General features: G+C 38.5%; 1 protein-coding gene across 2 annotated transcripts in view; it reads right to left on the reverse strand.

Annotated features, from left to right (window-relative positions):
• LOC127574586 (solute carrier family 66 member 2) overlaps window positions 1-18,253 on the reverse strand; it is a 42,006-nt gene that overhangs the window by 12,413 nt on the left and 11,340 nt on the right. The window contains exons 3-4 of one of the 2 annotated variants that reach the window (XM_052023703.1): window positions 13,098-13,231; window positions 10,789-10,833 (exon numbers count right to left, since the gene is read on the reverse strand). In XM_052023703.1, coding sequence (XP_051879663.1) covers window positions 10,789-10,833; window positions 13,098-13,231 — 179 coding nt within the window. The remainder of the gene's footprint in view (window positions 1-10,788; window positions 10,834-13,097; window positions 13,232-18,253) is intronic. The other variant, XM_052023704.1, reaches the window with a different exon arrangement.

Genomic DNA, 18,253 nt, shown 5'->3' on the forward strand with positions numbered 1-18,253 from the left:
TCCTCTCATCATGTGACTTTGGGTTTTACATGACTCTCTGGGTCTTATATAAGTAGGTTAAAAGATATTGAGTAACATCCTGTCAAAGGTTGTCATAAGCAAAAATAATTAGAGAACTCTTAGTTTCTCACTCTCATGTGTACCAATTATTCTTGGTACTTTACACTGGAGGTATGCCAGCATCTGAACTATATTTAAAGTCCATTCCTCCCTTGACAGGGGGATACATTTTCATATATTTAAAATAATAATTTAGTTTTAGAAAATACTTTATATCTACAGAGTAAAATATGCTCCTTGATTTCATCCACATTGCAACATAACATTCTAACCGATGGGCTAAAAGACCTCCAAGTGTGATAAATGTTTGGTTCCATTTTGTATTAATTCCATGAAGAAAAAAGAATATTCCTGTAGGACTATGTAAGTTTACATTTATATACATTGTGCAAAGTAACATCAAAGTATGGTACATGTGCAACAACCTATTTTCTTTGCTTGTAGAGTGGAGAGTGAAAAGCAGGTGGACAAAGTTGGTTGGCTGGGGGACACAGATAGGAAATCGAATGAAAGAGAAAACAAAACTGCTAAGTGGCCCTTGAAACTGAACTTCTGCAAGCAGTGAAATGACAACAGCCCATTTTACTAAGATGTAAGATTGGACAAATGTGCCCACAATGATAGAAGCTACAAATGAGAGAAAGAACAAAAAAGATATAAAGAAGACTATTTTATAAAAATACTAAGTACAGCACTAAAACAGGCCATTTTGTCCAACAAATCTCCCAATTTGTTTGAGTATTTGAGATGATATGTATAGTAGGAAGAATTAGATATATATAATAAATGCTAAACGGTAACATCTTTAAAGAGTGCAAGACCAGTCACTTGGCGATATTTGTTCACAAATTTTTGAGAGTGCCAAATCAAGTTAACATGCAGTTAATCAAGCACATGGTATGATGAGTGACAGAGATGGAACAAGAATCTAAGCCAGGAAATGAAATTAAATTTACCCTCAGCTTCACTGTTCTGTCCAGTTCCCACAGCCCTTGACTCCTCAGTTGACCAAAAAACCTATCCATCTTGTCCTTGAATATATTCAATGACTCAACTTCCACAGCCCTGAGGTAAAATTCATAACCTCCTGAGAAAAAATTCCCTCTCACCTCTCTAAAGTGAACAAGTCCTTATTCTAGTTCTAGATTTCCCCCATGAGGGGAAACATATCTCAGCACCCACCATGCCAAGGTCCCTCAGAAACTTGCACATTTCATTAGAAGCATCTCCCATTCTTATAAACATCAATGAGTATATGTCAAACTTTCTCAACCTTTCTTCATAACCATTTCATCCTCCAAATTAAAGACCTTTCTCTGAACTGCTTCCATTGAAGTCTATCCCTTATTAAATAAGGTGGCTGAAACTCTATACAGTGCTCCAGGTGTGGCCTTTCCAAAGCCCTGGAGTTGCATAAAAACATCCCTATTTTTATACTCTATTCTTTTTGCACTAAAGACCAACATTCCATTTTGCCTTTCTAATAACTTGCTGTACCCACATGTTAATTTTTCAGATTTTGTTTATAAGGACATCCTTTCCAGACTCTGCATCCTCCTCCCATTGTTTCCCCCTCACATTGTTTTCCCCTTCTTTGTACTGTCACAAGTTTGGCTACAATACTCTCAGTCCCTTCATATAAATCATTAATGTAGATTGTGAATAATTGAGACCCAGCACTGGTACTTATGGTAACCCACTGGTTGCTACATCAGGCACCACCTGTGGAAGAGTGGTTGTCACACTGGCCTCATCAGTTATTTCAGAACCCATAAAAACAGAAAGGAAGTCATCCTTGATCCCAGGTGACTGCCAAAGATGATGACAAATATTCATTGTTATTTGTTCACTGACTCTGCACATTAGGTTAAGTATTGAGTCTATGCTCTTATTAGAGGCTTATTGGAAATGGAAAACTAAATTCATTAGGAAGTAACATAAAATCCTGAAGGCATTTTGGTACTTTAACATTGTAATTTTGGCCAACGTAGACATTCTGGAAAAAAAAGAGCATGACATAATCTGGCGAGAGAAGGGGTTACATCTGAAAATGAACATAACTTCATCTATTGCTCTGTTCTTTCTTTCCACAGAGAAGTTGCAAAGTTGTGAATGCTTTATGTGCTTACAATCTTCCACAACTGGGCAGATGCTGGAGGCATTAATGTCAGGATGATTCTCCACAAGTCCCACAATCTTTACCAAATCTGTTTCTCAAAAAGTTATGCCTACAGGATGCAGGTATACTTGCGCTTTTGGAATATTATACCGGTGGAAGTACACTCCACAACACAGAGCAATCAATTCTATTAGAGAAGCAGCTTTGGAGCCTACCACTTTACACCCACGCATAACATTGCTATTCCAATTTGCAGTGCTGTGGCGTTAACGACTTCAGCTAGGCATAGTCAGCTGTCTAATTGTATTAATAATTTTATGGAATAGAATGTCAATATTTCCACAAAAAGGATATTTCAAATACATTTTGATTTAATTTCTTTATGCCTTAGGAATATTTCAGCTTCTATCCTAATCATACCCATTTTCTATTTGTTCACTGATTCTGCACATTAAGCTAGTATTGAATCTATAAAGCAAGCATATCAAAGGCTTTTTGGAATTTGAAAGCTAGCTTCGGCTCTCACTAGGAAGCAACACAAAATCCTTTATTTATTGCTCTCTGAAATGGATGTTAATTAAAACTTGCTTTATTTCTTTCTGGAACACAGATAATTTGTCAATGGAATTGGATGCTTCACCTGCATGATGACATGACAGCTACTACATGCCAATGGTCCCCTTGAATTGATGCCCAACCATAACCTCTGTTGGAAAACAAGAACTCTGGTTTCTTTTCAGACCATATAAATCTTTTGCCTTTTACTAAAGATTTTGCCACAGTGAACACAAGATCTTTGTAGGACGCTAAGAATCCAGCAGTTACATCATTGCTTTGTTGCTAAGTGCATATTCAGAGCCAATGCTTCTTAGACAAGTTTCAAAAATTTAATGCCTATGCTCTGCAACAACATTACCAAGAATAACATCTGCTTGGACTGGCCTGAACCAGGGGACAGCACTCCATTCAAACAGGTAGTCATCTGAAAAGTACAAATCCCTCTATAGTCTCCTGATCATCACCACACACCGACCACTAAATTTAACCTATGTCCCGTTTATGCCTAAGATCCTAGAATCTATTACAAACACTAATGAATCAGCTCATTTGCAGCAATATTGTAAGACACCATCGTTAATTCACACCGAGATAAACTATGAATTAGCACTGTTTATGGAGACATACTTAATCCTTCTTGGTTTCTTGTGCAATCTATTAGGCTTAATAACCATTATAATTCCCTCTCGCTCCCTGTCTATGTTAGTGATGATAATTGAAAGTGTTTTTTTAATTAATTGTGGGTTTTTCTTTAAATTGATTTTCCTGGATCTGGGATAATTGGGATCACATTCAATGATAGTTGAGAGCAGCAAGGAAGAATAAATGATGTTGTGCACCTCCAACCCAGTTATCACCGATAATGTTACCTCCCTCAGGTGTATGTATATAACCACACAAACAGCACATCTATTATAGTCTGCATAGTAAGGCTTCCTGATGTACACCAGAAGATAACTTGCCATGCCCACCTCATTGCACAGCTAAGGCACAGGACACCAAGGAGGTAGAAAGGAACTGCCTACGACGACTAGAGTATCAGTCCTCCACATGATATGTATAAGCAATGATTTGGCCAAGACATGTGATCTCTATGTTAGTTCTGAAAGAATTTGATTTAATATCCAAATTCAATGTGTAGTAGCCTTGCTCCAAAATGCTCTAGTGCATTAGTGACTTGGAAGAGCGAATGAAATGTAAAGTCTCCAAGTTTGCACATGACACGAAAATAGGTGGAAGGACATATTGTGATGAGGACATTATGATTCTGCACTGGGATATAGAAAGACTGAGTAATAGGGAAAAAACCTGGCAAATGGAGTTTCATGTGGAAAAGTGAAGGGCCATGCACTTCAGTAAATGGACTCAAAAGGTAGATTATTATATGAATGGAGAGAGACTGCAAATTTCAAAGGGATTTAGGTGTTTTAGTGTATAAATCACAAAAACTTAGCATACGGATCCTGCAAGTAGTTAAGTAGGCAAATGGCATGTTGGCTTTTATTGTGAAGAGAACGGATTTTAAGAATAAGGAGGTTTTGTTGTACAGGTTGTAGTTGAGGCCACACCAGGAATATTATGCACAGTTTTGGCCCTCTTACCTAAAAAGGAATACATTAGCATTAGAGGCAGTCCAAAGGAAATGCACCAGGCTAATTCCTGGGATGTGATGGTTGCTCTATTAAGAGATGCTAGACAGTTTGGGTCTGTATTCCTTGGAATTTAGCAGAATTCAAGCATACAAGATCCTAAGGGGGCTAGACTGGGTAGATGTTGAGATGTTTTCACTAGTAGGAAAGTCACAAACAAAGTGACAGAATATGGGGGCCAGTCATTTAAAACTGAGGTGCATAGAAACTACTTCTTTCAGAGGGGAATGAATCTCTGGAATTCTCTGCCCCCCCTCCCCTCCTCCCTACCCCCCGAGGATGATGGAGGCCAGAACATTAGATACATTTAAGATACATAAATATGTGGGGAAAAGAAATCAAGGAATTGAGGGTTATGGGGATCTGGCACAGAAGAACTGAGGCAAGCACAGATCAGCCATGATCATATTGAAATGGTAGGGCAGGCTCAAGGGGCCAAGTGGCCTACCCCTGCTCCTATTTTCTTGTGTCTTCGTGGTTGAAGCTGTAATCCTAGGAACCAGCTCTGTAATGGTCTTCCTGCTGAGCTATCATATCTAAAACCTGAGGCTAATTTCAATTATTATACAGGTGCTCTAGAGCACTCAGATTTATTGGTGACATTTTGGCAGGTGTCATTCACCCACACTTGGAAGCTCCTAATCACAGTTTTTATCCTGGATTGCTTGAAGAATGAAAGTGTGAGGTTGGCCTAAGGTAGCTGTGGGTAAGACAATATTGGCTTGTCAAATGCTATAGAGGAATATCCTGTACTGCAGACCTCTTAGACAAGTTTCACTCGCTCTTCTCCCCTCTCCCATTGGGCAGAAGGTACAAAAGCTTGAAAGCACATATCACCAGGCTCAAGGACAGCTTCGATTCCACTGTTATAAGACTATTGAATGGTTCCCTGGTACAGTAAGATGGACTCTTGACCTCACAATCAACTTTGTTATGACCTTGCATCTTATTGTCTACCTGCACTGCACTTTCCTTGTAGCTGTTACGCTTTATTCTGCATTGTTTTTACCTTGTACTACCTCAATGCACTGTGTAATGAATTGATCTGTATGAATGGTATGCAAGACAGTTTTTCACTGTACCTCGGTACAAATGACAACAATAAACCAATTTCAATTTTGCCTGCAGAACTTTTTCTATGATAAGAAGTAACAATTATTTTTATTATTGTTGAAAATTCCAATATGGCCAATTTATAAAACATAATTCCAGAAATAAAATAAATTAGATTCAAAGACTCAACAGCTGCAAATTAGATGTACGTATTGGATAAAGTAGAAATTACATTAAAAATTAAATATTTCTGTCTATCCCTTTAAATAAAGTTTTAAACAGTTTCCCTTTAATGCCTGGATTTTGACAACTCCATTTAGAGTGAATTATGCTTGAACATCGGCAAAAATAAGGTTCTCCTTGCCACACTAAGTGAGTTTAATTAGGATGCCAATAAAAACCAAGTTGGAGTAAACGATATGCACATAGCTGTAAAGGGACTGGAGTCTGATCTCTATAGAATTAGCCTATGTGAACCACAGTTAAATTGCCCCCAGTATTCTCCAGCCACAGAGTTAATTACAAGTCAGGCTTCATTCTCCTTGTCACTGATAGGATGTTATAAATGTAAACAAATGTTTTCGTAGTAGTTTACAAGTGTCTTTTCAACTTCAGGAATAAAAACTAAAGATGTTGGAAATAACCAGCAGGATGGACAGATTCTGCAACATTTTAAATCTATCCTATAGGACCTTCCCTTTTATTCTTTTCTTCCTTACTAAATCTCCAAAATTATTTAGCTCTACTTTTTCTCAGTTCTGATGAAAGGTCATCAACATGAAACTTTAACTCTATTTCACTCTCTTCATAGGTGCTGTCCAAACTGCTGTGTTTTCTGGCATTTCCTGCTTTGTTTCAGATTTCCAGTAGTTGCGATATTCTGTTTTTGTCCAGTTCCTAACTTTAAAATGAAGAAACTCCTGTGTGGAATTTTCCTCCCACATTCCAAAGATATGTGAGCAAAGATAGTTAACTGGTCACTGTAAATTTCCCTGAGTGTGTAGGTTAGTGGTACAATCTGAGGGGAGTTGATGTGAATGTGGAGACAGTAAAAAATGGTATGAGTTAATGTTTAGTGTAAATGGATCGTTGATGGTTGGTGCAAAGGGCTGGTTTCCGTTCCATATGACTCTAAAATTTTGCAAGAACCCAATTAATATATGTAATACTATCATCCAACTAAAGTAGTACTAAATTTTTTTCTAAGCAGTGTTGATTACCTCAGGGAAAAGTGGAGGATCTCAAGCAAACATTAGGCCTTTTATTTCCATTTGAATAGGAGCCAATCCCAGCAAGTATGAATAATTTACTTCTCCTTGTCCAACTTGAAAATCTGCGTGGTTCCTACCTATCCATTTTCAGATATCAGAAGTACCTGAAAGGCAGAAATCAAGGCAATACCTACTGTTTTTCCTCAATCATTGGAACTATTAAAGATATTCAGTAGAATCCTGCATGGTACTTTTAACCAGTTTACAGTCCAACTGGAACTAAGGAGGGCAGCGAATGCATTCCTACTGTAAAGTATAAAATATTTTCAGGAGAACTCTGCCTTAAAACCACATTGTAGTCCAAACAAACCAAAAAGGGTAGCGACTGCACTTAAGGTCTAAAACATTGCATGGTAAACCTCAAACAGTTGTGAATAATTGAAACATCTGCAAAGATTTTTTTTAAATGGAAAAGCTACAAAATTGAAGGTAGTATTTTACCTTGAAAGTAAGTTCTATTCAGTCTAGTTTCTTCTCATTTTCTCCTCTGCAGTTAATTGAAAGAATGTGCCTCATGCTGCAAGAAGGGCCAATATACAGAACTGCAAAAAGCCTGAAGTTACTAGGTGTATGCCTACACCTAGGTCTGGTGATCACTGGCATTTTAAATATTACGGTAAGCAATATTGCACATCTTTTCTGAACAACTACCCAAAATAATAATGAGTCAGATATTTATTAATCTAAACCGATGAATTTTCAGCGGTGTTTATATTTGCAGCATGTTTAAAAGTTATACAATGTTTTAGGATTTATTATAATCATTATCAAACACTGACACCTACAGGACCAAAACCTTATTACCTTTTATTTACAAAATTACCTTTTATTTACAAAAGTCATAATATCAGGCAAAAACTAAATCTACCATTATTTAAACAGTTAAAGATCTCTACATTCTATCCAGTTATGCTTAAGTTAGGCAAGACTAATGTGTATTTTACCAAAAGTGGCACAGAACACAAAACTCCCACATTTGAAAGACAAAGATTTATGGTCCATTATTAATTCTTCCTACACTCCTATGAGTGGGAATATGCATATGCTATGTATTGTACTATGATTAAATCTTATGCTTTTCAATGGTATGGATCAGACTGAGACTAAAAGAAATTACATACTTCTTCAGATTAATTATACCATTTATGTCAAATATCAGGATTGCATGTCACCTGAAAGCATGAACCACCAGACACAAGGACATATTCTATCCCACTGTTATCAGACTCTTGAACAGACCTCTCATACACTAAACGATGAACTCTTGAACTCCTACCTACCTTGTTGTAGCCCTTGCACTTTATTTGTCTACCTGCACTGTGCTTTCTCTGTGACTTCAAAACTATATTCTGCATTCGGTTTTCTCTTTACTACTTTGATGTAATTATGTATGGCATGATCTGTCTGGATGGCACGCAAATCAAAATCCTTTCACTGTATCTCGGTGCATGTTACAATAATAAACTGATACCAACAGCTTAGCTGAATTAATCACAAAAAACGTTGGGAATAACCAGCAGGTCTGGCAACATTAAGAATCATGTTAAATTAGGCCAAGCACCGTATCCCAGGTGAAAGGCTGAGCAGACTCTACCTTTGTAACTGGTTACCATCAAAAGCAAAGGAATGACCCATTTTCCTCCCAGACTAAGCATCAGCCTGCCTGCACAGGATGGTCCACATGGTGCTGGAAACAGATCCCGTACAAGGCAGGCCAGTGGTCAGGAATGAACGATGCAACATGCAATATCTGACAGAGCTCATTTTTGCCTTTGGGAAGGGGCAAAACTTTCAAGAACTCTTCCTTTGGAGAGTAAATGAGAGGAAACAGAATCTAACATAGCACATTAATGGTTTATTTTCTCCATTCTACAAACACCAAGAAATCTTCCTTCAGAGATTAAATGAAAAAACAAAATCTGCCTTAGCACATTTATGATTTATTTTCTACATTCCACATGCACTAAAAAAGAGACAACTTTTTGCTGGAACAACTTGACACCACACCACAAGGTGGAAATCTTATGAAACATTTGAAATGAAAACCACCCTACAATTTTCACAACGTGGAGGTCAGCTTCAAATCAATTCAACATTTTGCTCCCATTGTTAAGTTCCAGCAGTAAATTAGGGATTTAAAAATATTATCTTATAGCTATCAGGATAGAATACAACTGATATTCTATATCAGTCCAGATGAAGGGTCTCAATCCAAAAAGTCGACTGTCTAATTTCCCTTAATAGAAGCTGCCTGACCTGCTGAGTTCTTCCAGCATCATTTGTTGCTCCAGATTCCAGCATCTACAGTCTCTTGTGTCTTCATTCTGACTTTTTGTACCCTCACCTCTTCCATTAGTGCCTCATCAACTTACACTATATTCTCATCATTTACTCTCTCCCACTCTCACCCTATCACAGCCATCTTCCTCTCCTCTCCTCCTCTCTTTGTATCTTAAAAGTTGTTTAGCTTTTCCCAGCTCTGACAGAAGATCATTGGCCCAAAAGTCTAAAAACTTCTCTCTTCACAGATGCTATTTATTTCCAATAGTTTCTAGCTTTATTTCAGATGTCCAGCTTCTGCAATATATTATTTCTTGATGAGCTTTATCAGAATACAAATTTTTGTGAACTCACATCATCAAAACAACATTACTACATTGCTGCCTAAAATACATGTTGTTCCAGTAACACTTCTTTGTAGCAAGGTCAGTGAACTCTACAACCTGATTAAATGTGGTCTATGAAAACCCATGAAAGGCTTAACGAACCAGATTATTGCTAAAGCAGTTATTCCTGCTGGCAATGCAGATTAGTTCCCGCAATGACTGGACGTGGTATGATATGCATTTTGGTTAAAAAAGTTGGAAGATGCAACCTGAAATTCCCCATGGATTATTGAACTTTTAAACTAGGATAGGGAGTGGTAACAAAATCAGCCAACATAAACAAATGTCCACGAGTTGTCCTAAAACTCCTTATCAAACTACAAAGTTTTGTAGAACAATCTCATCAGAGGTAACAAGTCTTGATTATGTACTTCTAAATTTACTAATCCTGGTTTAAAAATTTCTGGAGGTCATTCATAAACAGAAGCATCAGGATATTTAACATCTCCTTAAAGTTAAAGGATTTTAAGTTTTAAGAAGATGTTGTAAGATACTTAATATGCTCAAGTGAAATTATTTTGCTGCTGCAATCAGTTTTTTTAAAAACGTGGCCAATAATGCTATTAAAATAAGATAATTTCATGCTCCTGTGTTAAGCATTCAAATGCTAAATCCCAAGTACAAATCAATTAAAAGACTGTTCTATGCCAATATGTAGACTTGGACAGTAAAGTCTCTTTATTAGTGACTTGGACTTGCACACCAACTTGCCAGCCTCAATCATGCAGCAGGCATAGCATGGCAAGAGACCATGTTCTGTCTGAAGGTAAGGAACAGAAATCTTTCAAGCCTTTTGTCAAAGAAAAACCCTGACACTCATCTGGAATACGAGAATGCTTGCAGAATAATGTTAAAAAAAAGTTCTTTGGAGCTACAATTGTAAAATTTAAAGATCTCAGATATTAATTAACTCTGCACAGCTGAAGTATGGCAACACAATTAGGAACTCGTATACTATGTTAATTTAAAAGACTTTTACTTGCTATTATGCCCAGATGTAATACAAATTTAGCCATTTATTTTAAATACACTCATCAGTTTTGGCTGAGACTTAATAGGTATACCTACTTTTCTTAATGTTCTCAATGAATTAAGGCCTTGGACTGCGCAAATCCTTCGCATAGAATAGGATAAAATTAAGTTGTACATTTACATGTTCAATATTTCCTGATCAAAATGACAAGTATATTCAAGGCTTTGATATGCTCAGAACTACCCAACCCCTCCCATTTTATTTTGACATGTGCAAACACTCCCTTCCAATGAAAAGATGCTGCGCAGGTCAAGTCTTAACCCACACCAAGATAAACATGCATTCAACAGAACAAAATTAAACTGGAAAAATGCAAGGGTCAGAGTGAGACTATAAAATGAATTGTGGGTAATTGCATGCTACATGGGTGTATACATACCCAGAAAGAACTTCCTAGGAGTTTTGATTTCTTCATCTTTACTGTCTGTTATGATAGACCAATAGCCCAAAAGAAAAGAGAACAAGAAGCAAGTTGATTTTTTGATTCAGCCCAGCATTTTTCAGTGACCATTGCACAGTGCTACTTTGTTGGCAAAGCAGAGATGTTAGTAGGAGATGTTAGTAAAGAATGTCTGAATGTTAACCTTTTCAGCCCATGCTTTCTCCACCACCCCCACCCCTCCCCAAGACCAGGATTTATTATTTCCCCTCTTTAAATCTGTAATTGGCTTTAATAATTGAGTCTTCATGATATAGCTCCTGTATTGTGTTGTTTTACAAAACTGAGAACACTTAGAGTAAGCAGCCAACATGTTTAGCACAGTCAGGATGAAAACTAAAATTTTCTGGGAAGAAAATGCACCATTTCTTTCAACAAAAGATCAAAGGTACTTTAGCAAAAGTACAAAGCAGCACTGAACCTGGCCATTAAGCTAAAAGTAAAATATTAGGAGCTTAAATTGAGACCACTTCCATGTTGCACACATTCAGATGATTTTTGTTTAATATTAACAGACAACCTTTTCTTAACTAATATAAAATGTCCAAAGGCTATTTATCCAATTCAACAGATATAGGACATCCTCCAGTTATTCTCAGGCAATGCCTATTTGGGACACCAACCCTGTACTTCACTTGGACTTTATGCATAAATATTGGGATTTCCCATCAAGTCAATGTTTGTGGTATGATGCAAAGTCATACAGACAAAGTTGATTAGTCAAGAGCTAGCTAAACTGTAGGGTGCCACATATGGCCTTCAACGGAATTTCTTCAGAAGGATTCAGAAAGGGCTCCTGATTATCATTCAAAAATCCCACGAGCAAATATATATACACTTAGATCCAGCAAGAACAAGATCAGATAAAATTATACCATTCCCCATTGGTAGAATTAAACATAAAGCTACTCATCTCCTAGGTACACTGTTGAGTAGAGGACATATGGAAACATAGTATATAGGGAGACGTACAAATCACTGAGTTCCCAGAGGACAGAACACCAGCGGAAAATATTAATTAACTTAGACTATTTCATTTCCCCACCTCCCTTTTTGGTTTCTGTATGTAAACACTTGAATTAAGATCAATCTCACTCAATACAGAGACCATAGTCTGTTCAACATTCAGCCGTATTCCCAACTCCTCCCTTTTTAAATCTGTGCCTCATTATAAGTTGGAATATTGTCCAGATGTTACAACAGATAAAATTCAGTCTGAGGAAGTAATAACTTAATGCCATTAAACCAAATGTTGATAGACTATCTTTCTGAAAAATAACAGGGTTTTGTACCAAACCATCTCCTGGGAAACAATTAGCAGTTAGGTGCAACATTATAAACACTGGTGCAAAGTACATATTTATCTGTATCCAGAATTATTTTAACAAGTCAATTTTATTGCCGCCTACCACTTAAAGCTGTACACATCTGAAACATTGATAAGCAGAGCACCGAGATAACTGATGATTTATATTAACCATTAGAATCCAGGATTCTATTCAACGTAATTAAAAATTGTAGAATGTGTAATTTGCACAATTACAATGGAGTGATACATTTATATTAATATTTAAAACATACCAGTAGGAGGCACGCCCTTCTGTTAAAACAACACATCTTTTGTTTAGCCTCAAATATCAGCATTACCCTCCTCCTCCTTCCCTCAAATGTCAATAAGTTGGGTGCATAGAATTAGATGCTGAGAAGTTGGCAACATATTTACCTCATTAGCCAAGGTCAGGCTGAATTTCCTCCTGTTGCTTATTTAAAAAAAGAATGCAATGCATATGGTCAATAATACAAATATATTTGATTAGCTATAGGGGATTAGGGATAACTGAGATGAGAATGATTTCAACCAGCAGTGGGATGTGCTGGAAGATGAAGTTCAATAATAAAGCCTCTTACTTTCCTTGCCTTGGCAGTTCAGTGAAGATATTTGGCCAATTTAAAAGTCCAATGACCTCACAGCAAGTTTGTTCACTTTTTTAAAATACAAGGATAAACTAGATAAGCCACCATCAGACAAAGCATTTTTTTCAAAACCAATTCCTCCCCACCCAAAGAGCGATTAAGTCATTATGGAATCAGGAACTAAAGTTACAAAACTCATTTAAACATAATAAAATTGTTATAAGCTTATTTAAATTGTTACTTTCATTGAAATGGTTCTCTTGATTTTTTACATAAATAAATTTTCTGTGATAAAACAAACATGGGTACCTCTGTTCCATTAGATTGACACTAACCTGAAAAGGCACGGCGTCGTGTCGTGAGTTCATTGGTCATTCGGACAGCTGTACATAGCTTCAACATCACTAACATGGTAATGATCATGATAATACTTTGTAACAAGAGGGGTGGCTCAAAGTACCTTCCAAACCTTAAGTAAAGAACATATTAGATTCGCACTTCAAACTGTACAAGTTCTTTTAAATGGTTAATTAGAAATATATATTTAAATGAAATAGCACACTTTCATAGAATTACACAGAATTAATGACATAAAAATAGGTAATTTGGGCCTCTATTACCCTCTTCCTCATGCGCAACATGCCTTCCCTCAAATGCATCAATGCTGCCAACTTTAAACCATTATGCCAACAAGTCCTGCATGTTTTTCTATTTAACATCATCAACAAAGCCAGCAGTTATTGTCCATCCCCAGTTGCCTTAGAGAAAGTGGTGATCAGCCACACTCTTGAACTGCTGCAATCATTCTGGTAAAGATACTCCTAGAGTGTTGTCAGGTAGGCAGTTCTGAGATTTAGACCCAGCCATGATGAAGGAATGGTAATGCAGTAAACCCTCAACTCTCACAGGGTTTGTATTCCAAAAATCGCCCCAAATCCCAAAAACTATGATTACCATTTTTACGTACTACATACAGGATGTATGTGGTGTAATAAATAATACAACACTGTTAACAAATTCAATATTGATACTACAACTACTACGATCACATATTGTGCTAGTGACTCTGATGTTTGCTACTTCAGTGGTAGCCACTTGCTACCAGCTGCAGTGTATGGTGAGGGTGTTTGTTGTCCCATTTTAAATAGCTTGTTTATTTAGTCCGGATAGTATAAGGGAACCAGAGATAACCAGGTGCAGTAAAAAGCTTTGGCTGTTAATTTGCTCCTGTTATGTTGTCCTGTTACATTCCTCAAAATACTTACATCCACGAAGGAGCTGACTGCGAATTTACAAAACCATGCAAATAAGTAAGCAAAAGTCAAGCATGCTCCTAGTCAGAGTGGTGTGGAACTTGGAGGGGAGCATGTAAAGTTCCCACGAACCTAGTGCCCTAGCCTGTTCAAGTGGTAGAATCACTGGTTAAGAGGTGCTATTGGAGTAGTCTAGGCAAGTAACTCCAGTGCATTCTGTAGATGGTAAACACTGCAGCCAGGGTGTGTAGGTCATGGTTGGAATGAGTGTTTAAGGTGGTGGATAGATTCCCAATCGAACAAGCCATTTTGTCTGGATGATGTCAAGCTTCTTGACTGGTGTTGGAGCTGCACTCTTCCAGGTAACTGGAAAGCATTCCACCACACTCCTGAGTTGATGGTGGAAAGGCTTCATGGAGTCAGGAGAGTTACTTGTTGCAGGATACACAGCCTCCGATCTGCACTTACAGCTAGAGTATTGCCACAGCACTTGATTTTGAGTCAATGGTGATCTCCAAGAAATTGATGGTGGTGGACTCAGTGATGGTGATGTCATTGAATATCAAGGGGAGGTGGTTAGGGGCTGTCTTGCTGGTCATGATCATTGCTTGGCATCTATGTGGCACTAAAAGTTAACTGCCACTTATTAGTGCAGGTTTAAATGGTGTCACTGTCCTGCTCTATGCAGGCATGGGCTGCTTCATTTTCTGAGTTGCCAATGAAATTGAACACTGAGCAATCATCAGTGAACAGCCACACCTGTGATGGAAGACTATTGAAGCAAGATGATTTATCACTCTAGAAATAAAGTTTCATGCATTCTGACAAAGAAGTTCTGACAAAGGGCCTTCAATCCAAGATGTTAACTCTGTTTCTCTTTCTACAGATGCTGTCTGACCTGCAGCATCTCTCTAGCATTTTCTATTTTTATTTCAGATTTTCATCAGAGTTACCATTTTAGGTCAAAGATCCTTTGTCAGAGCTAGGGAGGAGAGGAAATAAGTTATTAAGTTGCAGGGAGGAAGGGGAGGAGACGGATTGAACAAAGGGAATATCTCTGAGAGGATGAGGCCAGTGTTTCCCCAGGGGATATTTGGTTGATGTGTGAATGAGGGCAATCAGGGTGACAGAACATGACCTTTTTCCATCAATCCCATGAAATGAGGTCAGTTAGAGAGTACAAATACAACCAAAGGAATGTAACATTTTTGAAATACAGAGTGCAGGATATGCCCTATAAGTCAGGTTGTGCTAATGGAGAGAGAAAAATGGAGCCAATATCACATATGGATGACCTAATACAGAGAAAGTGAAGTAACTTAAGTTCCAAAATTCAATACAGTCAAGAAGGCTGCAGCATGCTTCGACAGAAGATGAAGCACTATTGCTCAAGTTTACAATGGGCCTGTAATAACAGAGTAGCAGACAGATTGTGGGGGTGGGGGGGCAGGGATGGGGAATTGGCATGGAGAATTAAAATGGCAGGTAACAGGAAGTTCAGGGCTGTTATTGTAGACCCTGAGCTTGAACAATGCTCCACAAAGCCGTAACCCAATGGTTTCTCCAGTGTAGAGACCACAATGTGAACACTAAATGCAGAACAGTGGAATGGAAGAAGTGCAAGTAAATTGCTGCTTCACCTGGAAGGACTCTTTGGGTCCCTAGATGGTAGGAAGGGAAGAAGTGAAAAGATGGATGTTGCATCTCCTGCAGTTGCATGGGAAAATGCTGTAAGAAGGGGAGCGATAAGAACAGATTAGGGAGTCGTGAACAGAATGGCCCCCTTGAAATGTTGAAAGGGGAGGGGTGGGGAGGGGAAGGGAAGGGAACATGTGTGTGGTGGTGGAATCTCTTTGAAGGTGGCAGAAATTGAGAAAGGCAATCCATTGACTGTGGAGACTCATGGGTGGTAGGTGATGACCAGGAGAATTCTATCCTTGCTCTGTCCAGGAAGCGAGAATGTGAGAGCAGAGGTGCCAAAATAGACGAGATGTAGTCAAGGGCTCCGCTTACTATGGTGGACAGGAAGCCACAGTTCAGGAAGAAGATACGTCAGAGGGACCTGTATGCAAATTCTCACCATCAGAGCAAATTTGATGGGTTTTACGAACAAAGGACCACGTTATCCCTCCCTATTTGCCTCCACTTAGCCATCAACTGGATGGCTATTTACAGCTTATCCCCAAGACGACTCAGTTTCTTCCTACCACAGCATTAACTGCTCTATGCCAGTGTCTATGCTGTACACAAACCACCTGCCAGCCTTCTTGGTATTGGTGTTGGTTTATTATTGTCACTTGTACCGAGGTACAGTGAAAAACTTGTTTTGCATATCATTCATACAGATCAGTTTATTACACAGTTCACTGAGGTAGTACAGGGTAAAAACAATAACAGAATACAGAGTAAAGTGTCACAGCTGCAGGGAAGTGCATTACAGGGAGACAATAAGGTGCAAGGACATAACAAGGTAGATTGTGAGGTCAAGAGTCCATCTCATCGTTTAAGGGAACGGTTCAATAGTCTTATCACAGTGGGATAGCAGTCCTTGAGCCTGGTGGTGTGTGCCCTCAGGCTCCTGTATCTTCTGCCTGATGGGAGGGAAGAAGAGAGAATGACTCGGGTGGATGGGGTCTTTGATTATGCTGGCTGCTTCACCAAGGCAGCGAAAGGTATAGACAGAGTTCATAGAGGGGAGGCTGGTTTCCATGATGTGCTGGGCTGTGTCCACAACTCTCTGCAGTTTCTTGCAGTCCCGGGCAGAGCAGTTGTCATATCAAGCCATGATTCATCCAGATATGATGCTTTCTCTGGTGCATCGATAAAAGTTGGTGTGTCAAAGGGGACGTGCCAAATTTCTTTAGCCTCCTGAGGAACTAGAGGCACTGGTGATCTTTCTCGTCCGTGGTGTCTACGTGGTTGGGCCAGGACAGGCTACTGATTATGTTCACTCCAAGGAACTTGAAGCTCTCAACCCTCTCGACCTCAGCACCATTGATGTAGACAGGTCCATGTACATCACCCCCTTTCCTGAAGTCAATGACCAGCTCTTTTGTTTTGCTGACAATGAAGAAAAGGTTGTTGTCATGACACCTTGTCACTAAGCTATCTTCTTCTTGTACTCTGACTCATTGTTATTTGAGATATGGTCTACTACAGTGGTATCATCTGCAAACTTGTATATGGAGTTGGAGCAGAATCTGTCCATGCAGTCATGAGTGTATAGGGAGTAGAGGGCTGAGGATGCAGCGTTGTGGGGCACCAGTGTTGAGAATAATCGTGCTGGAAGTGTTACTGTCTATACTCACTGATTGTGGTCTGTTGGTCAGAAAAAAAATCGAGGATCCAGTTGCAGCGGGATCTTCATTTCATCCCACCAACAGTCCTCTATTTCATTTCCTCTTTTTGTTTTCCCATCTTTCCTTAAATGGACCTATGACACCCACTTTACCTTTTCCTTATGGACGCAAGTTCCACATTCTAACCATTGTAGTAAATCAAGGAAGTTTCTCCTTAATTTACAACTGGATTTATTAGGTTTCAAGCAGAAGCATATTCTTTACATTCAGCCAATTAAATCCTTTTATATATTTAAGAGCTCTTGCATGTCTCGTTTATAAAAATCCAGTGGTTATCCAAGATTTCTCAACCTCTCTGTGGATGAGAGCAATATGTGAAGTGATGTGTAGGTTCAGTACCAGAAAGGTCCCCAGTTGATCCCCAAATTGGTAAATTTTAGGTAGGGTGTCAATGCAGGCACTGCACTGGGCATGAACAGAGTAGACCCCCGACATCTTAAACCTTAATTAATTAAAATAAGCAGCTTCACAACCTGACATGTTCTGTTGAAAAGTACTACTTTTCCCATTATGATTTATTAAGCTTGCACACCAAGCATGGATTACAAGATACAATTGTATACCATCAGAGGTAACATACAGTCTAGGCTAGAATCCTAATGATTCAGGTCCTTTAATATCAATTTACAGATTTGTATTATTTCAGTACAACTCAAATTAAACTTGGCCTTCAAATCTTGTGTTAACCAACGGAAACCAGTATCTCACAGAGAGTCCTTGTTAAATAACCTGTTCCATTCATCCTAGTCCACATATGTTGACGTGCATAATACTCGCCTGCCACTTCAAATCTGATGTTGCATTGAATAGGGCATAAAATAATCTTGATTGTCCAGAATTTACTGGCAAACTAACTGCAAGTCAAAAGCACACACTACC

This window comes from Pristis pectinata, chromosome 9, assembly GCF_009764475.1.
Source record: "Pristis pectinata isolate sPriPec2 chromosome 9, sPriPec2.1.pri, whole genome shotgun sequence".
Lineage (NCBI taxonomy): Eukaryota > Metazoa > Chordata > Chondrichthyes > Rhinopristiformes > Pristidae > Pristis > Pristis pectinata.